We start from the raw sequence: 25733 nt of genomic DNA on the forward strand, positions 1-25733 counted from the left end.
TTCTCTTCAACTTTCAACGGGCTGGCAGGAAAGCCAATAATGAAATTATATTAGCAATATTCCTAGAAAAAGATGGGGAGAGCTGAAACGAGCATACCCAAGGCCAAAATGGAAAAGTTTTTGTAGAAGGAAATGCATCGAGTTCAGCAAAGGCAAATGGTTTATCTCGGAGATGGATCTTAATGAAAAGTTGGTCTGAAATAAATTGAAAAGGATACATTTATCTGACTTCAGGGTTAAAACTTATAAGAAATTAATAAATTTTGCTTGTTACCTTAATATAAATGCAGATTTGTATAGCATAAAAATTTGTTGTGTTGATTTTAAATTAAATATTATCTAATTTCACTTGTGTCCACATAGAAAAGTCATACTTTTTTCGAATAATAAATTTCCAGTTATATATTCTTCTCAAATTTGTATGGTAATGAATTTTTTCCTTTGCTAATGATCCGTGACCCGGACGTGTTATCCTTGACACTTTTGAACATGTGCTAGCCATTTTCCGATAAAAACAAAAACCGAAATGTGAACAGAATGAGAAATACATTGGGGAACGTGTCACAAAATGTGTTTTTAATTTGCCCAATTCACGCCAGGGGTCAGGTGTAAAAATGCACTCTCCTTTTTAGCGGATTCCACATGGCGACCATACACGCTAGCCACGCCCACCGCCTCCCTTTTATTTTAGCCCTGTCACAAGCTGAATTTTAATAGCCTGACATTTCGGCTCGTTAGCGGTGGGAAAATTGCAATAATTGATGGCAAACAAAAATATTTTAATTAATTTCATTGAATGGACGAGAGAATACAGGGCATCCTACTCCTCCTTCAATTTTTTTGCATAGCAGATCCCATTCAGTCTGTATTTTATGGCCGTACTCCTTGGCTCATTATAAAAGTCACCTTTTGTGGCTGGTTTTTATGTCTCTTCCACTCGGGTGGCCTCAAAAGGTGTCTGAGAAATGGGAGTGTTCCATTTAGAGCAGCTCTTCAGGTGTCACTTGAGTGCCACTTCGTAACTACTAATTAAAATTGCTTATGCCGTATATGAGACTACGGTTTATAGCCCACATTTCAATCTCGAAAAGTGATTGAATTAGGCTTCAATATTAATGACTTTTAAGTATGCTTTAGTCATAATTTGATTGCCATGTTTTCTTGAGGGAAATTATTCATAATATTTGCTCTGTCAGAGACACACAGGCTTTCCATTATTTTCTGTTTGGCTCCAGCATCCAAAAATAGACTCCAATTTGTGCCAAATTTATGGAAATGTTTTTTTTTTCTTGTGCCTTCGGCACACCTGTGACTAAGAAGAAGAAGAAGAATTTCCAGGCTATGCGGAGATTTCCCTCACTGGGTTTTCTTGGCCTCTAGGGTCAGTTGGTCCTCCCACTTTCTTTTCCGACTTTTTGTGTTGTCATTCCACTTTGACTGGTCATTTCTCATTTCGGCTATTACGCATTCTTTATTCCTGGCAGAATTCCTGTTCTGTGTGGGAGGCTGACAGGTAGTGGGGAAAAACATGCCCATTTTAATTAAACTTCAATTTATTTTATTGCAATATTTATTGCCTCCTGGGCATAGGGAACAGGCCGTTTCGTTTAACTCGCTGGGCAACTGTGTAATTAGAAAAGAGAAAGGTTGCAAACGGAAGAAGATAAAAGGAGTAAAGAAAAATGGGGTAACATTTCCGCATAACTCGATTTAAAATTCTCTCAGTAAAATCCTAACCTAATTTTAATCTAAATTATGAGATCCCTATTGGTCTGTAATTGGAAGAATATTGTTTAATAAGTAGTACACCGTGAAAATTGCCGGAAGCTGAGTTTCACTTTCTTTTCAATGTTTAGTACAATATTACATTTTACAAATAGATATTTGAGTGTGACCAAAAGTCTACAATTACAAGTACCCATTATTTCAAATATTAAAAAAATAAACAAAGTAACAGAGTACATGGTTTAATAGCTTTAATAAGAGGCCAACATTTTTTTAAGCCTTTATGAAGGTTTCTGAATACAGCTACAATTATAATATTTGTAAATAAATTGTTGCTTAGCCATAACTTTTTGCAAAAGGTAATTGGCCACAGGTATATGACATTAAAAGTCTTAATTAGCATAAGTAACGTCCATGAATCTGATACAAGTCAAATCCCTTAAGATGTATTTTTTAACAGATCAGGGTTCTCTGAACTCAGCCTTAATCTTCAGGCTCCAAAGAACTCCAAATCTCTTCCCAGGAGGCAATGAAACATCGCCGTTTATGAAGGGAAAAACGCATGACCGACCACGTAAGGGTTCACTGGAAGCGATAAAATATACTTCGTACTTCGTATACACATATTGCAATTTCAGTTCCCAGTCCCATGGATTTCTTATCAAAAGGCTGGATGGCGACAAGTTTCTCACGTTTTATCGAGAATCTTTCTTGCTTTTTCGAAGCAACGTCCTGCGCATATTTCTTGTATTATTTGTTGTCGCCTGTCTGACAGGCAAACCCACAACACTTATGCCAACCACTTGATATTGCTCTGTGGCATAACGTACATATATCCACCTCTTTCAATCTGCCTCTGCCTATCTCTTTCCACCTTTTGCCATTTTTTCCATAAATATATATATACGGCACGCAGCATCTTTGCCACATTACCACATTTATCAATAAAGTGCTCGCAATATTGCAACTTCGAACCGATGAAGAAGAGATCCCATCCAGAGGGAGATAGCTAGCGGTAATGGTAATGGCTGGGGGGCGTGCCATCTCTTTCCGACAGTGCCTGTGGCAGTTTTGCATTTTGCAGTTCGCAATTCGCACAATGTCCCGTTATCTGGCTACTGCTGTTTGACAGTGGGCGGGTTTTATGTTTCGGTTTTTGGTCCCAGCTTCATCGTTTGCCGCCTGTCAACAACATAAATAATATTCGGAGAAGTGTGAAGGAATGAGAGACAGTGCGAACTGCCAGCGGGCAAAAATGAGATGGATTTAGAAAAGTTTAGGGGACAGCAGAATACGCTTTTCATAAAGAGATTTATTATTCTCAGAAGTATTTCATTTTGAGGACTTTAGGTGTATAAAGTTAAAAGTTAAATGAGATTTAAATCTTTTAATTCCATTTTGAGTTGCTTGGGCAGAACATCGCCCTTCTTTGCGATTCTCAATTAGTTGTTTTAAGGTCCTTAAGCTTATATTTAAGGTTTGCAAAAAAACATATTCACGAAAAAAATCGTTTCCATTGCAATAATGTTAAGCAAACCTTAAATTAGCTATGTTACGTATCTTAAATAAATTTTATTGGCTCATTCAGTGTCATTCATTTTACAATAGCTAACATTCCCTAACATAAAACGTCTCCGTTGACTGAACATTGCATATCAGGGAAAAAATATTGAACACAATAAAATATTTATTGAATTACGGAAGCTGTCGCCGTGATTCGAGAGTGTTTCGCCTGACGCTTTACGAGTTCGGTATGGTTTTGTGCAAACGAATAGTTTGAGGCGAAAAACAAGACCTTACAGCTAGTTATTATTTGCTTCATGGAAAAATGAATAATTTTCACTGGAAACTTGTTACACACAACTGCATCCATAGAAATCCACAGTGAGGGTCAAATTTAAATTCCGGGAATCAAAAATCATTTGCTTACCTAAAAGAGAAAAGAGAGAGGACTAGAATTAAATTGAGTTAATTAAAAATAGCACAGTTGATTGCAAATAGAATTCCTTAATTTAATAATCTATTTATAGTAAAGCTCAAGCAAATTGATTTCAGCAAAAAGTTTTTCAACTTATTATTTTTTGGTAAGCCACAATTTTTAGAACATTAAACATTTCCATTAAAATCGCTCAAGAAGTTTAGATGTTGCTTAGATGAATAAAATAATGTTTTAAGGGCAATTATGACATGAAAACTAAAAAGCTTTACTTTAAGGGGTATTCGATAGAAGTTGCTGACACTTGAAAAGCAAAGGCAACTAATTAACAAGTGAACTTCTAAGGGTTCAAACTTGGGGTCAGACTTCAGTCAGACTAAACACACTTCCTCGCCTCATCACTACCATTTTCCCTATTACTTCCGCTCCACCTCTCCAACTTCCTCTGTTTGTCTCCCTTTCGGCCACTTCTTAGCCGCTTTTCGTTTGAGCTTTAATTTTGCACTTCCGATTGTTGACCAAGAGCGCCAGAGCAGCAAAAACAAAAGTAAACAACGAAGCATACAAAGACGACTATTAATTTTCTTTTATTTGCCGGGAGTTTCTTATGTTTTGTTGTGTTTTATTGTTGAGCAATATTTTATTGTTGTCTTTTCGGCGCTGCTCAGTTGATTTTTGGCAACAATTTTTTTGGACCCACTTTGTTGCTGTTACCAACAACTTTATTAGCAGCAACAAATTTTTTGTTTTGTTGTCGGTGATATAAGTTAAATGTACCCCCTCCCGCTGAATGGTTGAGCGATTTGGAGGCGATTGCATCGCATATATCGCATTTAAGCCAAAATGGTCGAAATGTTGCAACATTTTCCACATTTATTCACGCGCCACATTTAGTTGTTGCTTTGGGCTTGTTGTTTATCTGTATTTGTTGTTGTTTCGGCTGGCACTGCATTAAATTAAATTACACGCTTTTAAGGTCTTTTCCCTTTTACGTCTGCGGCTGGCTGCATTTTAGTTGTAGTTTTCATATTATCTGAAATTAGCCAAATTACATTTTTTTTTTGTTTGCTGCCGTAATCTTCATCGGCTTTCGGTGTCGGTTTATGACCTTTTCCCGCTCCCCATTAAACAATTATATAATATAAAATTAAAAGTGTTTGATGCAAAAACATAATAACGAGTGCTTGCAATGTTCATACAGATTGTTTAAGTTTCCCAAAATGAATGTGTGTGATACCTATTAAATTATTAAATTAATGTGGAACTAACATAGTTATATACGCTGTCAAAAAAAACTGGAATTTAAAATGCGTTTAGGATTGTGGACGAGAAAACGGGAATGTTTCTTTTACGGTAATAAGGTTTAAATTACACCACCAATTACTTTTTATTATAAGAGGGAGTCTTGCAAATTTTGAATTTTTTTTTTAGGTTTGTTAGTTGTATGTGACTTTCGGAGTTTCTTTTAATAAAAAAGAGCTGTAGCTGTAATATATTGTTCTTCACCTAAATCATTTAGACTTTATTGTTAAATATAAATCAGTTCGAAAATTTATGCAACTGTTTCATTTCACAAAGCCTCCCAGACTTTCTCCTACAATTTATTTTCTTTGCCATTTCTATTCCTCCCCATCAAGCAAGTCTCTTTTATTGTTTTTCGCCGCACTTCTTTTTTGTCCACAGACTGCAGTTCACTTCGTCTTCATAATTTCCCCTCGGACCTTAAGTCAACTTCTTGACTGTGTGCGTCTGGGCATAATTCAATTTCTGGCTCTGCTGTAATCCCAATCCAAGAACCAAACGTCCCACCTCCTTTTACCGATCGGTGTTCAAAGTTTCTGGGCTTAAAGATTTATCGCTTAAATTATTAAAAAGTTGTATCCAGCAAATCGCTGTTGTTCTTATTAGTTTTATGATGCTCTTGATTGCCGTGTTGTAGTTTGGATATAATTAATTTTATTTATTCAACTTTCTGACCAACCGCACGACCGACAAAAAACCCAAAAAATAACCAGAACATTTTCTGCCATGCTTTTGCATACCCAAAAATATTTTGTGTTTTATTTACTCAGCCATAAATGACATTTTTCATTTTGCGCAAATATTTTTGCTGTTTATTTATCCATGAGGTTATTGTACATGAGTTTGTTTATGTGTGTTCCAGATTGCTTATATAATTAACAGATACATTTGCTCTAAATTTGTGTGTTGGGGCTTATAAACAATGTGAGTGGGGTTCACTGAATATATTGCGGTTGAAGGGTGCATATACATTTCTAGCTTTTTTTGGCGTAACGAATTTACACGCTTGAATGGAAATATGAACATTTTAGGCACACGAAAATATTTTAGTATTTGCAATATTCTATCCAGTAAGTTATCAACATATTAGAAATGCTAAGAATCTATCCAAAAATAAAAAAAATTTAGCTTTATTTACATAATCCTTATAAACTACCCAAAATTAAACATTTTATTTATTTTAAAATCTTTTAAAATACAATATAAAGGTTGCTTCATGACTTCCACTCAACCAGCCACTTAACACCCGATAAAAGAAAAATTCAAAGTGCCCACAAATTGGAGCCCCAAAACATTTCATTAGGCTTCATTTCATTCGACGTCTGATTTCGTATGCACCCTCTAATTTATGCATCGCATTTCGGAACTGGACAACGAGATTTTTCGTCAAACTTTGCACCCCTGTTCCCCAGTCGTATGCAATTTGCTCGCTAATTGGCAAACACTTGCACTGCCAGCGATATTTATGGCCAGTTATTAACTAGGTAAAGCCGAAACTATAGCTTCAATCTGCATCAGGTCGCTCCACACTGTACAACACTCAACTCCATGTGAAACACGTGCCCATTAATCAGTGCGAAAATCGCCGCTGGCCTACTCGTACCCACTTTGGAAATAAATAAGCCGACAAAAATTGGCCGTCTGTCACATTAAGAGCTTATAGGCGAAAAGGAAGGGAGTTGGAGTTGGGGCTTGGAGGTGGCTAAAATCCGCTGGGAGCTGACAGCCAAGTTGTCAAACGGGGGCAAATGTAAATGCAAATTAGCCATAAGTCACTGAGGTTTCAGGACATTTGCGGAGCTGGAGTTAAATACGGAAAAAATAATTATTTGTAATTCAATCATTCTTATAATTAAAATCACACATGAACAAAAACAAAGTACTGTGGTTATAAAAAAAAAATGTATATATCTCGAAATAATTATTAGTAGAAAAACTCAGAATTGAAAAATACTAATTTAATTCAACGAAACGGAACAACTGAATTTTCGAAACAAAATAGTTGTCTAATGAATTTTAAAGTTAAAAACCTAAATTTCAAAGCACACTAAAATTGAAAGTACATTTTAAAAGCCGAGGCGTGGATCCTGGGAATTCGTATCAAGCTAGACTGTCGGTCCTTGTCCAACTTTATATGTTATTCCCTTTGGAACCCGATGATCCACACTATTTATAAGCGCCGAGCTGAGCACTCCTTTCCGGCCACCAGTGTTCAAAAGCACCATGGGGAGTTTATTTGGAAAAACGATTTTTAATTGCATCGGCATTGTTTCCATTCATCCGTTCTTTATCCGATTGGGCTTCACAGTTTGTTTTTTTGTGCCACACAAATTGCATTGCAAATGCAATTGAAAAATGCAATTTGCAATTGTCTCGGATCTACTATGCACGCACGCAATTGATGCGAGTGCAGTTGACAAATTCAAAAAAAAAAAAAAATGCGCATAAAAATGCGCATATATCAAGTTTCAACCCAAATTCGGTCCTGTTCATTCTGTTCTGGCCTGTCGGTTAATAGTCTCTAATATGTGAAAAAGTAGTGTTCATAAAATATACAATATTTTGCTTTAAATTAAATTTCAATTTGCCAAAAGCGAGTAGAAGCAATTAAAGTAATTCTGTTTGCACAGCGAAAAATGTAATGACAACTTACATTAAAAGGAGTTTTTGGAGTAATTTGTGTAATATAATTAATATTTAAAAAACTTAAAATGTGATTCAAAAATGCTAAGCTTAAGGTGTAAGTGTGTTCTTATTTTTTTTGTTTCAAGCAGGCTACAAAACTTTAAAGTAAAATAAAAACAAAATAATGGTATTGTTGTAGTTCAAATTTTTCAAGATTATTCCCTTTAAATAACTAAAGAAAGAAAAACCAAAATAACATATAGGTATTTTTGGTTCCTGGGAAAAAGTCAAAAAAGAAAAATGTAAAAGGCCGTATATCTGTAAAATATAACAGGAGTGAAACAGCGTTCAGTAAACAATGCGGAATGGAGCACACAAAACAGTGGCTGACAATAGCACTCGCCCCAGCGTTCAGGCATTCAGACACTTCTCCGTTTATTGCACTCTTGAAAACCCCCCATTTTTACATTGGTCAGACAATTTGCAGTGTTGTCTCGCCTGCCAAATTTAACCCGAGGCAGCAGTTTCATTTTTTTTCCCTTTTTATTCGCATTTTTGCTTTCAATTTTTTGTTTTTCACATTTTCGTGCCACACGCCATTTTCATACGATTCCCCCCTCCTGGCCGAAAAACTTTGCTCTCTATTTTTTGCAACACATTTTTCATAATTCTTGAGGCATTTTCCCAACCGCCAAAGCCGCCGCCAGACAACTGCAAAGTTTTTGTCTAGTGTGGAAATTATATTTTGCCATCATGTAATAATCTCCGTTTTCCTTCTTTTTTTTATGTGCTCTGCCAAAAAATATATATTTCAAAGTTGCACTTTTGGAGTTTTGCCCCCGTTCCCACTTAACTTGGTGCTCGCCATAAATAGTTTTCCTGCAAAGTGGGAGAGTTCGAAGCGTAAGGGCGACGAGAGAGTCATAAATATGTCGTCGAGAAAAGTCTATATCATGTATCTCTGTGGGTGCCATACATTTTGGGCACAAAATGCTACAAAATCTATGTAATAACTTTGGCATCGGCAGAAAGCTCCACAATTTTGGGAGCTGGGTTCAGAAGGGTGAAAAGATTGGGGGAAGAAAATGCAAGGAAGCTTAGTACGTTGGCAACATTGAGACGAAAAAGTTGGTGTCACAGACAGCTGCAATGTATCATGTAAAAGACTTCATATTTGCTTCTCAAATTGTTGAGTGACCTTCAAATAAAAACTTTTACGCATTTAGGACATTGACTGCATGAGTCTTTTTAAAATATAAAAAGTTTTATAAAAAGGGATACAAACACATAAATCTTAAGACTTTGTTGTTTGTTTTGGTTAAAAAATTAAATAATTAATTTAATAGCCAAACAAGCATTGAATTACTAAATAATAAAATAGGCCACAGTGCCTTTTATTATTTTCAAAGTTTCTCACATTTCGTTTTAACATACTTTTGGGAAAACGGAGCCCCAAAAAGGCAGCTAAATGGTGGGAGTTTCTCCTGTGTCTCTGTGACCACATTGTTGTCAGTGCACAACTTTAAACACACATTTCTCTCATCGTCACAATGGTGCTGGAATACTGATGGGGGTACGACAGGCTTCAATTAGGCAAGGAGACCCCAAGAGAGTTTTTGATGCCCTGACAGATAGTTTTACGGCATCTGGCCAAAGATTGAATGCCTTTAAATCGGAAAGAGCAATGGGAAAAGAAAAGAACTGAAGTCCCCGAGGTAAACAAAAGTTCAGGTCGATAATCGCACGGACGCAGCAGCATACGAAATATGTGCAAAAGGGGGCGTGGTTCCGCCTACCAATACGGAGGGCAATTGAATTGCTGATGAGCTTTCGGCGCCTCCTGCGACTCGTTTGAATTTTAAATGCAACCGCAGGCGATACAATAATAGCATACGAAATGATGCGCCGATCTCCCAAATGAGTCTACATCTCCCCTAGTTTCCCTTTTTTTTCCGCTTAAAATCCTCACAAAATCTTCACACTTCCTCTTTGGTAATCTCGAAAAGCTCCCTCGGCACTCGTTCAATTTGAATTTTCAATATCTTCATGTATTTATTTATATATATTTAGATTGACGTCATTTCTAATGCGCATACGATTTACTTGTTGCTTCCAACAATCAGAGGACACGCCCACTCCGCCTCTCCGCCCATCTGACCACATTGAAAAATCAAGACTCGACTAAGATGAAGTACAGTCGTAATTATAGAAATTAAATATCTCAGTGCCTCATTCAAAGTTGTCCATTATAAGAACAACATTTTATAACTGGAGTATAAATAATTTTATTAGCTATAATTTTATGATTGTCTTGAGTTTTATGTTTATGTGCTTTTGTATGTCACAATGTGTCACAATTTTTGGAGAATTTCAAATAAAGGTATTTTTATGTGGCAGAACTGTGAAATTTTGCAAGCTTATAATATTTTACCCAATTTAGCAAAGAATACAGAAAAATTGGACTTAAAGAATTCCGACTGTAGCACAAGTGGAATGCCTTTAGATTGGAATACGAGGAGAAGGTGGCGCAAAATGGTCGTTTTACGTAGAGCAAAAATAAAAATTGAAATTATGGTAAAACAGCTTTGAAACGCGCGACTTTTTGGTGTTTGACGGCGACTTTTATGGCCGACAAATGAATGCAGCACAAAAATTGCCCCAGACGAAAATTGAAAGAGACAGCAACAGACACGTAATTAGCCAACAACTTGAACCCAGGGGAAGCGAGGGGGATGGGGGAAGGGAGGGGGCACCGACAGTACCCCATCAAGCCTTAATCGAAAGTGAATTTGAAAGCCCATTTATATTTCGTTTAATTGCGGCCAAGTCGAATTCAGAATTACTTTTCGATTTTAATTGCGTGTTAATTAGTCTCTCCAATTAAAAGCCTCTCGAACTCAAAAGCTGGCCAAAATTAACTCCACAACGAGCAGGAGCTTTTAATTGTGCCCACAAAAAGAATCTTGAGCTTGAGCTGATTCCTCGCATTTTACTTGGCTCAGTATTTCGAAAACGAAAGTTTTGTATTTTATAGGCGGTTGCATGTGGCACGCCAAGAAATCGACGAACACCTTCGCCTTCTTTTTTTAGGGGAGAGAAGTTCCATTAGGCAATAAAAGAGGTGTAAATTGTGGCTGTACACGATTTGGTAATTGGCCAGGCCACAAAACGTTTTTAACTAATTCGATTGGATTGGCCCCATCCTTTGAATCATTATTATACCAGCAAAAAATACATAGCAAGAAAACTATTTACCTCTATAGCTCACCTTTTATTTTCCTCTAAATCAAACATTTTCAGCAACTACATTATTAATTTTTTACGCTTATCATATTGATAATTTCCAATTATATTTGCCATCTTGTATTCCCTCTCTAATCTCAAATATATTTTTCCCTCTAAAGTTGCTTGTAAGTCCAATCAAATCATTAACAATGATTTTATTTCCTCTTTGACAAATTATGATCGAACCGCTGCGTTACGTATTGGTATCAGAGATTGACCAACTCCAATGGATAATAGAAAGGCTTCTTCTTTCTTTGGCATCTCATAAATTGCATAATTTTCTATTGATGCTGCGATGCGATGCGGTGTGATGAGATGACCTTCATCTTGGATACCTGCCACCCCTTGCCACCCCACTTTTAACCCACCTGTACAATGAACTTGGCCGCCGATGACTTTCTTTTGTTCGATTCCCCCCCTTTTTTAATTCCTGAACTAATGCTCGCTAATCAATTTAACCGTCGCTCATTTGCTAGCCACACACATGGACCATTATACAAACCGGTTGGGCGTTTCTAAATGGCTGGCCGCGAGTGTCTTGTCCACGGTAGCCGGAGCTTCAGCATCTGGATGTACCTTGGAGGTAGGTAGCTCAATCAACTGCCAGCCAACTATTTTTGGTCCGCTGCCAAGCAGATACAAAAGCAACAGCAACAACTATACGATGCCGGGCCGCATGCCAAAAACGCTAAAAGTGGCGTCGGCGGCCGCTTTGTTGACCCACTGACTGAGATATGTTTGCATTGTCTATCGGTACAAGTGTATCTGCAAATATATACTGCAAAAGTTTGCCACTTTTTGTTGCCAAATCTAATTAAGTTGTCTGCGAAATACAATTATTCATTTTCAAACATCAGCTTAAGCCAATGAAATGGTTTACATCTTTTTAAATTCTTTGCTTAGCTGTTGTCGCGCTGCAACCTCATTTCAAAAGGAGAAATATAAACAGTATATGGCTTTGGCAACTTCAATATGCCCTGTTTATTTTTGTTATTTATTTTGAACATATTGCTTTTAACATTTTTTTTTTTCAAAATTATCAGGAAGTTAAATTATAAATAATTTTTAGTTCATGGATGTTTAGAATAATGTAAAAAATAACATATTTATTTTGTTTTTTGTTTGTTTTTATAAATTTTTAAATTATTTAAAATACAAGTTGCCCTACCTTTTTAAACGCCATTAAATGCAATATACCCCAAGCCTTTTGGGATAATAAAAAACTTTTCACTCCTCGAGAACTTTTCCATTATTTACCCTACGCAACAACGAAAATAACAACCAGGCGCGGTTCAATGACAACTCCCACTTGAGTTTTTGGAGCTTGTCAAAGTTTTCGTTGTCGTTTATTTCCCTTTTTTATGGTAGGGACGCAGCTTCACCCATTTATGAAAATTGTCTGTCACATCAATTTGATATTTGCATCCATCAACGACAATGCTTAGCTGTGGGCCTCAAGACACCGCAAAATGTAAAAGTTTGTGCAAGTGATTTTAACTTTTATAACTTTGTCATTTCTCCCCCTTTTGCCACTTTTGTCTCCGGCTCCGTTTACAATTTCCAATTAATAATTCATAAATATTTCAGCTTCTTCTTTGTTGTTTCAGGCCCCCCTGAAACCCCACTTCGACTCTTCTTCCAGTGAATTGCCAACATTGTTGTTAAAAGTGTTTTTCTTGGCAATTTGTCTGCGAGCTGTATGGAAAAAGCTCCATAAAATCGGGAAAGAGATAGCGCAGCGAGAGGAAATTTGTTTATGCTGCCTGGTAATTGGGTTAGCAGTGAAGGAGCCAAGCCGATGATGTTGACTTGCATCCGTCAGATGGAGCAGCGCATCCACAAGATACAAAATTCAGCAAGTGCAGTAAATTGCCTTGGGCAGGAGGGGTTTTCTTTTTTTATTTTTGCTGTCAGCTATTCCACTTCATTAGGAGAAATTGGATGAGCAGCAGATTTGGCTGATTTCTCACACATTTTTTTATGTCTGCTCTTTAACGAGACACCATTTGATTTATTCACATGATTACGTTTTTAATGGTCATGAATATTTTGTGTTTGAAATGGGATTTAAGTGCAAATTTTGTAGGCTTGAAAAGAATTTTTTAAAAGTAATCTATTAAGTAGGCGGAGACCTCAATTTGTCGTTTGGAAGAGAAAGGCAGAATTAGTTAAAATAAGTTTTGATTTACCTTTTTTCGCCGCATTAAAAATACGTACATAATATAAATAAAATAAAAATAATAATAAATCACAATTGATTAAATTCAAAACCATTAAAATTGCTGTAACAACGCAAATTTAAAATGATTTTCGATGCATGCGAGTTTTTTTAGAAATTACGCTCTGGATTAGACTTACAATTCCGCAGAAACGCAAATTCAATAAGTTAAACAAGAAGCTAATTCATATTCACCACTTCTCAGCCCATTTTCCATTTAGGTAATTTCCAAAATTATACTCCACGGTAGCTAATGGCACATATGCTTAGATAAATCTTCAGATATAGGGATGTCCCACAGACCCAGCGAACTTAACCATAAAAACCTCATGCATAAGTCATAAGTAAGACAGTTTCAGACAAAGACAGAAGCGATTTTTGTTTGATTTTATGTACTCTTTTTCTTTTTGCATAACAAACAAAGGTGACTTTTGTATGAGAGTAAAAATGGTAAATAGAAAACAAAAGTTACATATGTTTGTCTGGTATTTGTGGGCATAAATTAGCGTCAAACTGCGAAGAAAGAAGGAGACGGTGCTAGTGGGTGTGAAAGAGGAAGACACATCTCACCTTTTAAGCAGAACCGAAATGGTACGTTGCCCAGAAGTTTTGGCCAATTAGTCGAGGCATCAAAGCAAACACCCAGACGAAGTCAGTCAGCCAGGTTCACTGGCATGGAAAATCACCAGGGGCCTATGCTTTGGTCGACTATTCTTTTTCCTGCACTCACAAAAATAAATGATGTTGAAAATGCATTATAAAAAAAAATAATCAAGTCATGGTAAAAAATTATTTTTCAACTTCAGTATTAACTGATCCTATTAGTTAATAGTAAAATTCTTTTTCAAAATTAGTATACATGTATCCTTATGTTTAAGGTGCAAATTAATTACTGTAATATATTTCTTAATTTTTCTTTTCCTTGCTTATAACCAATAATTTTAGGTAGTTGCTAATGCCTTTTAACTAATTTCAAAAATGTGCAAGACATATTTTTCCAAGTGAACTTCTCCCTCAGGTTGTTCTTTCTTTTTGCCTCCTTTTTGTTTCTTTTTTTTATTGATTTTTCTTGGGGCGTTCGCTGCCTTGACATTAATTTAATTGTTGTCAGCATCTTTTGAACTCTCCTCCCACTCATGTGTCAGCTGTCAGAGCGTGGTAATAAATTAAAAAATTTAGAGCGATTATGGGCCTGAACAATCCAAAGCTCCAATTGATCTCTGCCGACCAAAACTAGTTTCCTGTTCGAAGTTCGTAACTGAAATTGTATGAAATCACAATTGAATCGGCTATCGTGAACTTGGCATTGCCGAGTCGTACTTGGCCCAATGACAAGTTGCTTTTTTTTTCCGTTAGATATTTCCTAAGGGGTCTTTCAGGTTCGCTCTTTGCTTCTTTATCAAGATTCAGTACTTGGCCATTATTTTCTTCAGTCAATTGTCCGCTTTTGGGTGAAAATCACGTATGTGGCGGGCCTCGTGTTCTGGCATAACGAAGTTGATTCCAAAGTTAAATCGGGGTAGTCCTCAAGTGAAGTAAAGTGAAGTCGCGATAAAGTCACGTGCAAGTCCTTCCCTTTTGCTGTTTTTTTTTGCAGCTCAACCCTGTCTTATGGTGATGGATGTCACTGCAAGTCCTTCAATTCGGTGACCTAATTTACTTAACTTTGAAAAGAATTATACAAATTTGGATACAAATTTCTTTTCCCTAACATTTATTTTATTTATGTTTAGCTTTATACAGATCAACAAAATAAATGATTTATTACATAACTTTTACCTTTCTCATTAACGCACAGAAAGAAAAGCTTCTCTAATAAATCTTTTTTTTTAATTAAAAATAAGTTTTTTAATTTTTTAACGTTTCTTATCCATTATTTTTCGTTTACTTAATTTTTCCCGGGCCTTCCCATACTAATATTTCTAGACGATACTGTTGTGTTTTTTTTTCGATGCCAAAAACCACCCACAAAAGTAGCCAAGAGACAGGGCGATAAAGCCAGACAGAGACCGATAACATCTCGTGCTACGATATTAAAGCTGCTGACATGCCAAATTATCTTTCCAAATTAAAGACAAACAACACAACGAAGCCAAGAAAAAAAATACCCACAGAAATATAAAACCGAATAAATGTTGAAAAAATTGGAAAGTGATAAATGGTTTGGCCTGGTCAGCTGGCCACATAATTGTTGTTGTTATATTTGTTGCTTTTGTTCAGTTATTTGGCGCAATCTTTGCATATAAATTAGCCAGAAAATGCCTTTTCAAATGGGCGAAGAGAACAGAAGACGAATAGAACAGAACAGAACCCGAAACAGAACTCCAATTTGGCCTCGCATTTGACTGACAGACAGGCGGCCAAGTTGATTTTTAACTGGGCTAACTGCGTTGGCCCCCTTTTCGCAGGCAGAAGAATAAGCGTTTCGGGGTCAACTAGCTGTAGCTCCCCAACGAAATGGAGATGAACACGAAGTTGCAGATGAGGATGGAAATGGAAATGGTGGCATAATGGGAGCAGCAGGCAGAAGACACGAGTCTCAGACAACTCCGAGATAAATCAAAAATTGTCGGAAAGCCAAAGGGGGAAGGGGTATTACGAAAAATACCGACTAATGTTAGGCATAAATAATGCAGCAAAGGGACAACGAAGAGATGGCAAGCCCATAAGCCTCCGAGTAATTAAGTCAAAAATAGCCAAGACAAATCCACTGCACACGAAAAAAATCAAATAATTTGGCTCAATAAGTTTTTTGAAACTTATTTAGTTTCAAAAGGTGGCCCATTAATATATAATAACATGAACATTAAATTATGTCCTCAGTATTATAAAAGTATGTTCAACTAAAATTTTAGATTATACTTTAATTTGATTTAAAGAAAGTAGTTTCTTTAACATAAATAAAAATCTTGTAAAATTACTTAACATAAATGTTTAATATTAAAAAAAAAAATAAAATACAATAAATATTAAAAAAAAAATAAATTTGAACCTTTCCAACAATACCAATATATTAAATTTTTTTTATCCAATTTTTTTCTCTGTGTTTAACAAAAAGTGAAGTCCGCCGAAGGGGAAAAACAAGAAGTATTGTTGGGGTAATGATGGGCGCCAACGGAAGTGTTTATGTTTTGAATATTATGTTTTAAACAGAGAAAATCCCAAAGAAAAAGAGGAGCATGGAAAGAAAATTGTCTTGTGTGGGTGGAGGGAGCAGAAAACAAAAGAAATGAAAATCCCTTTTGATTGTCAAGTTCATAAGACAAGAAAAATGAAAATGAAAATGATTTGTTTCGTTTCGTTTCGGTTTTTAGTTTTTTTTTTTTCATCTTTCACTTTAACCACCGACAATGTGACAATGCGCTTGCGGATAATAATTATGAACAAAACTGTGCCCACGGCCACGCCTCTAGTCTGGCCACAAGACCATTGTTTGCAAAAGATTTTCCTCATAACACAAGCCCCCTCCCTTTTGCCTTGATGTGTCGCTCTCACAGCCGTAAAGCCATAACCATCCGCAAGGTATCAATTACCAGACTCTAATGCGAAAATAACAAGCCACAAAGGAATGGCCAAGAAATTTTCAGATAAAGGAAAGGGAAAAATGGGAAACTGGGTGGAAAACTGGGTGACCAACAATAGAGCTGAAGAAAAAAGAAACACATTTGCATTGATAGCGTGAAATGAAGTTCAGTGAGTGACAAAGTTGTAACAAATAAAAAAGAAAAAATCAATATATATAAAATAAAAGTTAAAGATAGAAAGTGGTAAAACCAGAACTTGCACAACAAAGTGTTCAATAGTTTCAATGGCATATTGTCTATCAAAGCTCTCAAACAGCCATTATTTGTTCAAACTTATCGAACTGAAATGTGGTTTTGATGGAAAAATTAATGCTATTGAAGTGTTAAGTTTCAGATAAGAAGGAAAGTGTCTTGTGACACTGATAATAAACTTGTCAATATTCAACTGACGCTTTTTAAAATCTCTTTAATTCGAAGTATGACATAAACATCGCAAGACTATTGTTCCCAAATTTTTATTGTTGCCAAGTTTTCTCAAACTTTAAAAGATAAAATCAAAGTTAGTAAAGTTTTATTAATTTGAAACAATATTAGTTAATATCTCAACTTTTTTTTTGGCACAAGAAAACACACATTTTCTCCCTTACATTTTCTTCACAGAAGTCTTATTTCTTCCTCCATTTGCCACCCAATTAACGCCTTGCAAATACATTAACCATTTTCTATTTAGCCACACCTAAACGCAAAACCCTCAACTCATCAAGGCAAACACAAAGAAAATAACTGCATTTGCGGTGAAATTTGTTAACTGGCCAACAGAAGTTGGCAATGTTAGGGGAAAACTGAAAAACTGCTGGACGATGCACCCATTATGACAATGTCAGTCAGTCAACCGCAGTGACCAAAGGAATGTGACAACAGGAAAATTGCATAAAAAAGAGTTTGCTCACGCTTTTGGGGAAAGCAGACGAAGGGAACGCTCATCAAAAACGCATCTATCATTCGACAGATTACACAAAAGCTACTATACTGAAGTCCGAATGGCAGCCTCACTTAGCCAAAAACCGGGAAATAAAGAGCTTAAGAGCTGCGATTTGGGGGGAAAAAGTTAGAGGAAGTGTTTAAGATTTTCCGGGTTTTGGAAGATTTGGAAGTTATTTTAAAATAGTCTTTACTTTATATGCGATTGTTATTATCTATTATGTAGCATTTTAACAGGCTAACCTTTGCTGATTTAAATTTTTGCATATTTTCAGAAATACCCTTTCATTCTAAAACCAAATTTAGTTACGTCAGAATTATTTTCTTTCCAAATAATATAAAAAAATTTGTTAGTTAACATGTATTTTACTAAAACTTTTAACCAGCTTGGTCATAAATGACAAAAAGCTTAGATTGTTGGTGACAAATAAAAAGCTTTCTTAAATGCACTCATAAATTCTGGTAATAACATGTATAAGTTTTATTTTATTTTATCTTAAAATGTATTTTAGTGACTGATTTTCTTGTTTTGCTGACGAGTTTTCCAGTGTTTTAAATGCTTTTAGAAAACGCCCCGCTTTTCATTTGTTTACCTACCCGGCTGGAGATGATCCCTGGCTGACGCTCTTGCCACCGCTCGTGTGAATGTGGCGCTGGGGGGGCGTGGGCTGGTGGTGGGGCGACGAGGTCGCCGAGGCGGTGGGCGTGCCTCCGTTGGAGGAGGAACTGCCGCCACCCACTTGCCCCTGACCCGGCAATTTGCGCTTTGGTGATAGCTCCTGGGCATTCTCGCAGACATTTTCCGTGTTGACGACCTGCTCCAGCATGTGTATCTTCAGCATGATTGATGGATTTGATTGACTGACGTTGTTTTGATTTTGGTTATGTATTTTTGGTTTTGAAGTATTTTTGGTTTTGTGTTTGTTTTGTTTTGGTTTTTCCCTTTTTAAGGCTTTTAGTTTTTCACATACGGTCACTTCACTTTTTTCATTTTGCTGCTGAAGAATGGGGAAAATTGAGCAGAGGTTAATTTTATGGCCGTTTGCTTGCCAGCAAGTGTTTTTCTTTCTCTCGCTCTCTCTATCTCTATCTCTATCTCTATCTCTATCTCTATCTCTATCTCTATCTCTATCTCTATCTCTATCTCTATCTCTATCTCTATCTCTATCTCTATCTCTATCTCTATCTCTATCTCTATCTCTATCTCTATCTCTATCTCTATCTCTATCTCTATCTCTATCTCTATCTCTATCTCTATCTCTATCTCTATCTCTATCTCTATCTCTATCTCTATCTCTATCTCTATCTCTATCTCTATCTCTATCTCTATCTCTATCTCTATCTCTATCTCTATCTCTATCTCTATCTCTATCTCTATCTCTATCTCTATCTCTATCTCTATCTCTATCTCTATCTCTATCTCTATCTCTATCTCTATCTCTATCTCTATCTCTATCTCTATCTCTATCTCTATCTCTATCTCTATCTCTATCTCTATCTCTATCTCTATCTCTATCTCTATCTCTATCTCTATCTCTATCTCTATCACTCCCTTTGTCTTGATCTTTTTTCGATTATTAATTAAACTTCAGGTTGTGGTCACTTGAGTCGCATTTTACAACCGTTGTGAAACCGAATTTTTATGTTGCCAGCAATAAAAGAATGGAAATTTAATATGTTTATGCTGCTCGACGTCGTGGTAATAAAACGCGTTAAAAAATCTTGTCTTCACAAAACAAAGAAAATCACTCAAAGGCAAAGGCACTGGAGATTCTGGGTGGGGTTTGTGAGTGCACATTATTAAAAAGTAATACCCGAGCTAAAATGTCTGTCCAGCAGAGCGAGGAAAAGCGCGTGAAAATGCGTGCAAAGCAGAGAGGAGACAACTAACAACCCGCATATGTTTTCCAGGGGATGCAAAACCCCGGGGAAAAACCACTTGCCAGTTCAGTCACTTAAGCCCCACGCCCCCTCCATTCGGGAACCTTCAATAAACCCTCATAAAGCGGCAAAGGAAAACTTCGTCTTGAACCTGCCCCACTGACAATTGGCTTAGGTCTAAAATGAGGCAAAGAAAATGTGGAAATTTTCTGGGGGGGAGTGAGCTGGAAAAACCACCCAAAAAGGTAATGTGCTGGCGCACGTGTCCAAGTGCCGCCCCCACAAAAAAAGAGAGATGATTTATGATTTACGACATTGACTAAAGGCATCTGGCCGTCAAAAACCCACGGAGTTACTGCTCCTCCGGTTCCCTGATTTTCCCAACCCAAGGCCAAGCACCTCGCATAAGTGGTAATGTGCGAACATAACGAGACCTGTGAATGGTATTATGCCGGGTTTTTGGTTTGGGGGTGGTGATAAGAGGGTTAGTAGAAGGTAGACGAGCTGGAATTCAAGGGAAAGTGAGTCTGTTACGGCCAAGAGGAGATGAGCTCTACTTGCTTTAAGCCACTTAAGACTTGGGTACGAAATGTGTTAGTTAACTGCCACAGGAAATTAACAGGAGGGATGGCTACATGAACATTTATTATCTTAGATAAAAAACTACAATTTCATTTTTATTGACTTTTTTCTAATAATCAAGTTCTACATTCTTTTCGCCTTAAGCCTAATTTCCCTAAGTAATGTTTAATCTCTTAAAAGACGTAATGTATACTTTTATGATTTTAATGGTTTCTTTTTCTTTAAAAACACAATTCTGTTGGCTAAAAGTGTATACACTTCAACCAAAAATATAATGATAGAAATATAATTTTACATTTTACTTATCAAAGCAAAATTTGCAGGTAATATCAACTTAAAAATTGCCAAACTAATGTTTAATTGCTTGTGTATAAGCCTAATCCCCGGCCTCACTTAATTGATTGGATTTATCTTGCACGCAGGCGAGCAAAATCCGACAGACATTACCCAACTGATATGATTACTTCATTTCAGCCCTAATGCGCCTTCAATGCTGTTGACCTAAATTGGCAAATCTCTAAATCTTCTCGGCAACATTTGGCAAATCACTTGCCCAGATGGAGATACCTCGGTCGCTCTGTAATGCAATTACCCAATGTAAAATAAAATATATAATTCGTTTCGTCTCAAATCGCATTAAGAGCAATCAAAATTTATGCGTCCATCTCTTTCAGCGTCAACACGCAACTTCCGTTGTTGCAAATTCGTCATTTCCGCAAAAATAGCAACAGGCACTCAGGTGAGAATGATAAAAAAATAACAATAATGGCACAAAAAAATCATAATAAAGTGAACTCAAAATAAAATTCAATTACGTGGTGTAGAAAAAAATTTGCGAGCGCGAGTGCAAAATAATTCTTTAGGGTACTGTCTGTCGGCTGCATTATAAAAAACGCATATAGAATAATTTATTTAAATCGGGCTCAGCAACCGCCCCCAAGTCGACGGCGACAACCTTTTATGGTGTCATGCAAAAAATCGTACGAGAAAAAAGAGAGAAAAATCTATAAAAATGTTATATTCGTTCATTTGTTGTTGCGGTTGTTGGCTGTGGACAAATTAATGTCAACAGAATCAGAGATTGGAGGGGGAAAATCTGAGGAATTGTGTGGGTTGCTGGGCTAATAGTTGGATTCCAGTCTCTCAAAACCACCCAGTGGGTGGCCTTCTCGCAAGAGAAAATATGCGAGAGTACAGGGGAATCGAAGGCAAGTGTGTCACCCAAACAATGATAATTTTTTTATTGTTGCTCATTCAATTTGGCAGTTTTATTGATGTGTTGTGATCCGAGTTGCAAATGAAATTGTGTCGATTTTCTTCGCTATTATTTTTATTTTTGTTTTTCTCGGTCTTATTTCAAATGGGTTAATGAAGCCAGAAGTTTAGATTGGCAGAAGGGAAATTGTTTATGCAGATACTTTGAAGATGATATTTGATTAAATAGGACCATTTCATGAGAGTTCTATCGAAAAAGTTTCGCACAATAGAAATCTGCAGTTCACCATTTATGACCTATAGGAATATGTTATGTGAATAAGTTATTCGAATATTAAGAATTTGGTCCCAGTCTTGGGTGTTTTTTTATTATTATATTTATTTTGCAAGATTTCTCCCTAATTTCCTTGAGTAACTAGTTTTTAAGAAGTATTGTCCTAACCGATTTTCTTATTCCACCTACTTTTTTGTTCTTGGCCTGACTTACTTTCTTGCTTTCCATTTCCATTGCATTATCACTTTATCGCCCTGCAATTAGTCAATGATAAGTGTGTCAAGTGCTCGACATACTCAAACATTCGCTAAGTCCTTTTTTTATATTTACCACCACTCCTTTCCCAAATAATTGCGTCAACGTTTCGCAATCAGATTTCAGTTAGTACTTTATGGTCATAACTTTTCGTCGATACGTCATAAACACAATATTTGAGCTGCGGGCGACTAAAGCAAACAATCTATTGAGTCACCAAGTAGAATATTGTTCTTTTCTTATCAAAAATGGGCGGACGTTTTCTTATCAAAGTCGGAATATTTGATATGCTAAGGGCAAAATTTTGGAAATTTTGTAAGCCGCTGGAAACACTTTGGCAACATCCGGGGTTCCACCCGGTTTTCTTACTTCACAATTTTGGCAAGCTCAAAGTTTGGTTTTCTTCCGTATATACATTTCCCTATTTTCCTGTTAAGTGGGAGAATTTAGGTCTGAAAAATTTGTTGCTTGTTACGCCGTTACACGTGTTCAAATATTTATGCCTTGACAAATTCTGTAAACAAATTTTTCTTCTCCTCTACGGCTTGGTTTCATATTGGGTTTTGTGTTATTTTTTCTTGCAGCCTGGCTAACAAACATGAACAGCTGTTGGCAGGCCAAGTTGATTCGGTTTTCTGTTTTAATTTTTTTTTTGTGGGGCAACAAATTCTGTGAGAGGATTTCTAGTTGATTATGACTTCTGTTCTGTTTTTGTTTCTGGTTTAGTATCGGTTTGTGTTGGTTTTGTGTTATAGGTATCTTATCTTATCGGCCGACAATTTGGCTGAACAATCAGTTTTTGGATGGGCGCAACCTTGACAACTCCCACAAAACCTCCTTCCCCTGTTCGTTGGGGGAGTTACTTTATGTTCAACACTGAAAATGGTTGAAATATTTCTGTCTGTAAGTGGTGTCTAATGGGAAATTGATGTAGTTACTAACTTCTAGTTAGTTCTTGATACCGAAACTATTTGAAAGGACGGGGACGAGTTGCGGGTTTGATGATATTTTGTTTTAATTGTTTGAATAATTTAATTACTAACTACATTTTTTCTATCTATTATTTTATTGCTATACCTTTTTTGTGGTTTAAGTTTTTAATTTGTTCAATTCGATGGGACGAAATGTTAAATGTTCAACTAGCATTTTTGGTCATTTCGTGTAAATCCGTTATGAACATGCAGTCATTACTCAGCTATTTAAATAATAGCTTCTAAGTCGATTAAGTTTATCGACATTAAAAGAGTTTACCTTTAATCTTCCACAAATGTAACTTTACCTTAAAGATACGAATTACACAAGACCTTCTGCCAGTTCATATCTTGTTACTTTGATGATATTTTAAGAATATTTTTCTAGCCAAAAGAGACCTTCAAAACACCTTGCTGCCAATTTGCCATAAAGTTTTGATTTACCACCTCTTAACCCTTGACTCCCGGAAAACAAGGAAAACTTCAAAGTCAAATTGTAGCCACGACCTTCGCTAGTAATAATTCTTCAATAAAATTATTAACGAAAATGTAGTTTCATCATATTTTCCAAAGAAACTCGGACACTAAACTGGATATTTTATTATTTTTGGCACAGGTGCGAACAGATCGTAAACAAAATGCGAAGAATATAGAAAAATATCGAGGCAAAGGAAATTAAAGTAAGCACTAAACATAGAAGCAGACACGCCCCGCCACCCGTCTGAATTTTCCATTTTCAATTCGGATACCAGCCATTTGGCACTGGGCCATGTCATGGGAAAAGCGGCGGCACACGCCCCATAAATTAAATTCGCGTGTGTTTTTGCACCAACAAAAAAAGAGGTGAGTTGGGGCGTGCAGGGAAGGAGGGAATCTGAGGCTGCCAAGATAAGCAATGGAATACAAAACGCATAGGGCAAAGCGGTAAATTTTGCAGCAGCCTACAAAGGCTAAATAATTCAAAGGAAATATTCGACTCTATCATGCCCAGCACTTGAAGTTTCATTACTAAGTTTATCCTATAAAAACATAAAAGCGTTTACTGAAAAAATTGGAATGGGCTTAGGTATGTTCCTTCAAAATATATGAAATAATTATCAAACAAAAAATAATAGAGAATAAACTTATATATCTTTTGTAAAAAATTTAAATACCACAATACTATTTTCTTTTATATACCTAGCTATTTGCTTTATTTTTTTTTTGATAACTTTTAAAATCAAAAATAAAATGATTTTAAAATTGCTAATCAGTAGCTCTATTATATTCTAAGAAATTTAAGAATCATAAATTCTAAAATCATCAAAACTAAGAAAGTACTTTTAAAAATGCAATTTTCTTTGCTATGAAAATGACAGCAATATATAAAGGCATGTAAAGCCTATCTTTTTCTTTATATACATATGTATGTAGATTTGAAAAAAAAAAACAATATACCCTGGTATTTTTAAGTGATAGGCATTAAAGGAGATTCCAAAATCAATGCAGGCGAATGACACGACGAGGTTTCGCCCTCTCTCTTTCATGCTCTCTGCCGCCTTCTCTTTCTGAGCCAAGCTTTTGTGCTGGCTGCACTTCAACTTGAACTCAAGTGACGGTGACGGTGAGAAAGAGAGGGGTGGCGAAAAGTGAAAGAGATGACAAGACAATTGATGGGCCAGACAGACGCAGAGCGATGAATGGACAGGCGGAATCCGTAAAGCGGAGAAGCCAGCGAAGAATCAGAAGCAGATAGCAAGAGATATGGCCAAAAAGCAGCTGTTTTCTTGGGATTGTTTTTTCTCAGCTTTCTGTTATTGTCCGTATTTTCACACCAAGAGACAAGGCCAATTTGCTTCTAGAGTTCATTTACATTCCGCATCGCTGAGGTTTACTTTACATCCCAAAGAAATTCAATGGGCCAGCACTTCTACAGACCTTTCCCCATTCCCAAATAAAAAAGGTATCTGTCAAAAGACAAACATCCGATTCGGGCTGCGAGATTCTCTTCACGAATGGCATGAATATTTGATGAGCTTGTCGTTTACCTTTTTCGCCCTCGGAACAAACTGCAACCAAAATTCAGAGCCCAAAAAATGCAACAGGCAAAAGCAAACAAAGAAAAAAAGAGCTGGGGAATCCAGGTGAGCAGAGAATGGGAGCAGATTGCCAAAAGCGGGAGATAAAGTGGAAAACGATTTTTAAACGATTTTTTGTGTGAAAAAGTGGATACTCTAGAAAAAATACCCAACATTTGGCGCCTTTTTCAGTTTTTTAACTACATATTGTACAAATGTTTACTTGAAGTTATATAACTTTTACTTTACCTATAATAGGTTCTTTAAATGCGTTATTAAAATACAGAAATACAAAAACTTTACAAATTGGATAGCCCCTGCGTTTTAGATTTAACGTGTTAATGTTGATAACGCATAATAAATGCGTATATCCTATTTGAAAACATCGATGACAAAATGGGAATATGTGAAAGGCATGACGTCATTAGCATATTAATTTACTGTTTTTTTTGGGAATATTTATTCCTGCGCTAATATATTAAATATCTATAAATTATTACTAAATATGGAATAAAGTCTAGTATGAATACATTTAATACTTAATAATTTTGTAAATTTTCAAATAAATGTCAATTTCTCTACCAAAACAACATTTCTGCCTAGTGCCTTTTTATTGAATAGGTCTTTCCGTAAGTTATTACAAAAGTGAAATGAAAAGCTCAAAACTCGGGCCAGCTGATGTCCATAAAAAATATATTTTTTATGACAGCACCACTCAAACATCTTGTATTACCCCGCTTTTTCAAGAGAGCAACAGAAATTCCAGAAAACTGCAGCTGGCAATGCAGTGAAAATGGAAAACAACCAAAACAGCAGTCACAAACTCGCACACATATGTAAGCCAATAAATATTTTTGCAAAACTGCAGCAAGACAAAAATCAAAAAAAATTTAACGAAAATG

General features: G+C 36.2%; 1 protein-coding gene across 8 annotated transcripts in view; it reads right to left on the bottom strand.

The window, feature by feature from the left end:
* LOC128263267 (rap1 GTPase-activating protein 1) overlaps positions 1-25733 on the bottom strand; it is an 84885-nt gene that overhangs the window by 54893 nt on the left and 4259 nt on the right. For 3 of the 8 annotated variants that reach the window (XM_052998197.1, XM_052998194.1, XM_052998193.1), the window contains exon 2: positions 18194-18591. The exons of 2 other annotated variants lie outside the window; for them this stretch is intronic. In XM_052998197.1, coding sequence (XP_052854157.1) covers positions 18194-18438 — 245 coding nt within the window. In that variant the 5' untranslated portion in view covers positions 18439-18591. Of the gene's footprint in view, positions 1-18193; positions 18595-25733 lie in introns of those variants that run through there. 3 more of the 8 variants (XM_052998192.1, XM_052998195.1, XM_052998200.1) reach the window with 2 other exon arrangements.

This window comes from Drosophila gunungcola, unplaced genomic scaffold (assembly GCF_025200985.1).
Source record: "Drosophila gunungcola strain Sukarami unplaced genomic scaffold, Dgunungcola_SK_2 000001F, whole genome shotgun sequence".
In the NCBI taxonomy this organism is placed as follows: Eukaryota; Metazoa; Arthropoda; class Insecta; order Diptera; family Drosophilidae; genus Drosophila; species Drosophila gunungcola.